The 2,738-nt window shown below is 39.0% G+C and overlaps 1 protein-coding gene across 1 annotated transcript; it reads left to right on the top strand.

Annotated features, from left to right (window-relative positions):
* Positions 1-263: 263 nt before the first annotated feature.
* LOC130712429 (B3 domain-containing protein At2g24670-like) lies at positions 264-1,202 on the top strand. The gene has a single exon (XM_057562267.1). The coding sequence runs from the start codon at positions 264-266 to the stop codon at positions 1,200-1,202; it is 939 nt and encodes a 312-aa protein (XP_057418250.1).
* The last annotated feature ends 1,536 nt before the right edge of the window (positions 1,203-2,738 follow it).

The following is a 2,738-nucleotide window of genomic DNA, read 5'->3' as shown; positions in this document are numbered from 1 at the left end:
TAGGTTTACATTAAAGATTTCCACTGATTTAATTTAAGAATGAATCTTTAAAGATACATTTTAACGTTCACATTTTTGCCTATATATTAAGGGAAGAACCACCGCTTCTTTAATTCAGTCTCTCACACACACTTTGCTGCTTGTTTTGTTTCAATATCGATCACAATTCTCCATTTGCGCACTATCATCTCTTTCTTTCACCCTCCTTCCTCAATTTCTTTTCTTTCGGTGCTTTCTTCAATTCCCCTGTTCGTTCGATCATCATGAGGGACAAGAAAGAAGTATGGAAACTGGTGAAAAGTGTTTCAAACTATGAAACACGTCAAATGCTGTCTTCCAAACCCTTCAAGCCTTCGGAGAAGAAAGAACTATGGAAACTGGTGAACAGCATCACAAACTGGGAGACACTTCAGAAGTTCTCTTCCAAACCCTTCAAGCCTGGCTTTCTTGACATGGTATTATCAGAGGATTCAGAGCATACAGCACAGTTTTACAGTGAAGAAGAATTGACTCAGATCAAGAAATTGAAATCCCAGCTTGGATTGGGAGGAGGAACTTCAAAGACTGTAGAGAAAAATCAGAATCAGAGGGTGATCAGAGAAAGTGATGATCAAGAAACGTACTCACATTCACATTCACATTCACAGGTTGAAGCGACAAAGGCAAAGAATAATCTGAGGGTGAATAGAAAAAGGCCCAGAATTCCAATTCAAGAAATGGTTCTTGATGATGAAGAAGAGGATGAAGCAGTACTCGCCAAACCCGCAAAGAAGAAATCAAGAAAGAAGATTGCTTCAGAGAATGTGCAAGAGTTGCCTGTAGAAATCAGGAACAGGATTGCAGAGCTGAATGGTACCAATATACAATTTCTCATGAGCAAGAAACTCTACAACACTGACGTCAAGGCGAATAACAATCGTCTGTCTATGCCGGAAAATAGTATCAAGTGTGAGTTCCTCACTGAAGCTGAGAAAAAAAGCACTGCTGAACAGCAAGGTGTGGATGTGACTGTGTTGGACCCAGGTCTCAGAGAACACTCTTTGGTCTTGAAGAAGTGGAAGATGAACAGTGTCTTCGTCTACAATCTGATCAAGAATTGGAACAAGGTTGTATCTGAGAATCATTTCCAAAAAGACCATGAACTCCAAATTTGGTCTTTTAGGGTCAATACCAAACTCTACTTTGTACTCAACAAAGTCTGAAATGTTAGATTAGGAAATTTCAATTGTCGGATATTGATTTTTATTAATGCAATTCTTTATTTGTTTTCAATTTTTTTTTTGGATAGGCATTATTTGTTTTCAGTTGATACATACTTGTCTTTTTTATTAATCCAATTAACACTCTCTGTGCAATGCGGCTGGCTCATGTGTTTCCATTATACACGATGTTACATTTATGTGTTGAATTATTTATTTTTACCAATAATAAATTATACATATATTTATAGACAATTGACAAATTTAAATTAGTTTGCTGAAACGCACCGTTTCAATAGAATAAGAAAAAAAAAATATAGCAATCAGATAATATAAAAAACTTGGAACCGACCTACCCCACCCCACTTTCCCTTTCTCCTTTCCTTTTTCCATTTTCGTTCTCCTTCGACAGCACCACTTCTTCCCATTTCTCTCCATCATTTTTATTTGGGTTAAAAACTATAACCGTCCCTGAACTTTGAGCGATATTTGAAAACCGTCCCTCGCCGGAAAATTATCTGAAAACCGTCCTCAGACTTTCAAAAACAAATTGGACCCGTCCCTCCGGCCACCATAGCTCCGGCAATCCCCTTATGTGGCATTCCACGTCATTTAATGAGATGACATGTATTTTAAAAAAAAAATTAATATTTCCTAATTTTTATTCCTAATTAACCCTAAATCCCTAACCACTTCTCTAAACCTAAATCCCTAAATCTGATCCCCTTTTTCCCCAATTCATAAGTTAGGGTTCAACATTCATCTTCTTCCTTTTCTTCTCAGTTCTTCTTCTTCTTCTCCCATCATTTTCTTCTTCCTCTTCTCCTACGTTCTTCCTCTTCTTCGACCTGCGTTAATTTTTTCCCACAGAGACCATCAACAACAGAGGCTCTGAAGCTCTGCTTCAGCAAGAAAGATCGGAGAGAAGAGGAAGAGATCGAGAGAAATTCGGAGACGACGGTGAGAGATCTAAGATGGTGAGATCGAGAGAAATTCGGAGACGACGGTGATAGATCTAAGATGGTGTCTTCTTCTTCTTCTTCTTCTTCCTCTTCTTCTTCTTCTTCTGGGTTTTGGGGATTTTGCTTCTCTGCTCTGGTTCTCTAAAAAAGCTTCAAACTTTGGTCAGGCAATGGATGTTTCCAGGATGGAGGCACAACAGTGTAGGTGAAGGTTGTTCATTGGTATGAATTTTGTGATTTTTTTCTAGGGTTTTTCTGGATTTGGGGTTTCTGGGTTGAGATTATTGGGTTGTGGGCTTGGGATTTTTGAGTCGTTGTTTCTGGATTTGGGATTTGAGAGTGGTGGCGCGTTGTTGTTAGGGTGGTGGTTGGATGGGGGTTGCAGTGGGGTGGGGAATTAGGGTTGTTGGGACGTGGTTTCTGGGTTGGATGGTTGTTTCTGGTTTCTAGATTGTTTATGGGTTGGATGGTGGTGTTTTCTGAGTTTGTTCTTTTCACTAAATGCTTGGATTTTATGTATCAAGACTAGATTTACATTAAGGTGGTGATGGTGCCGTGGTGTATGTTTTGGTTGCCT

This window comes from Lotus japonicus, chromosome 4 (genome assembly GCF_012489685.1).
Source record: "Lotus japonicus ecotype B-129 chromosome 4, LjGifu_v1.2".
Lineage (NCBI taxonomy): Eukaryota > Viridiplantae > Streptophyta > Magnoliopsida > Fabales > Fabaceae > Lotus > Lotus japonicus.
This window is presented reverse-complemented; position numbering and strand designations above follow the sequence as displayed.

What these genes read in the sequence shown, in the direction of transcription:
- LOC130712429 (XM_057562267.1), top strand. Translation starts at nt 264, where the DNA reads ATGAGGGACAAGAAAGAAGTATGGAAACTGGTGAAAAGTGTTTCAAAC.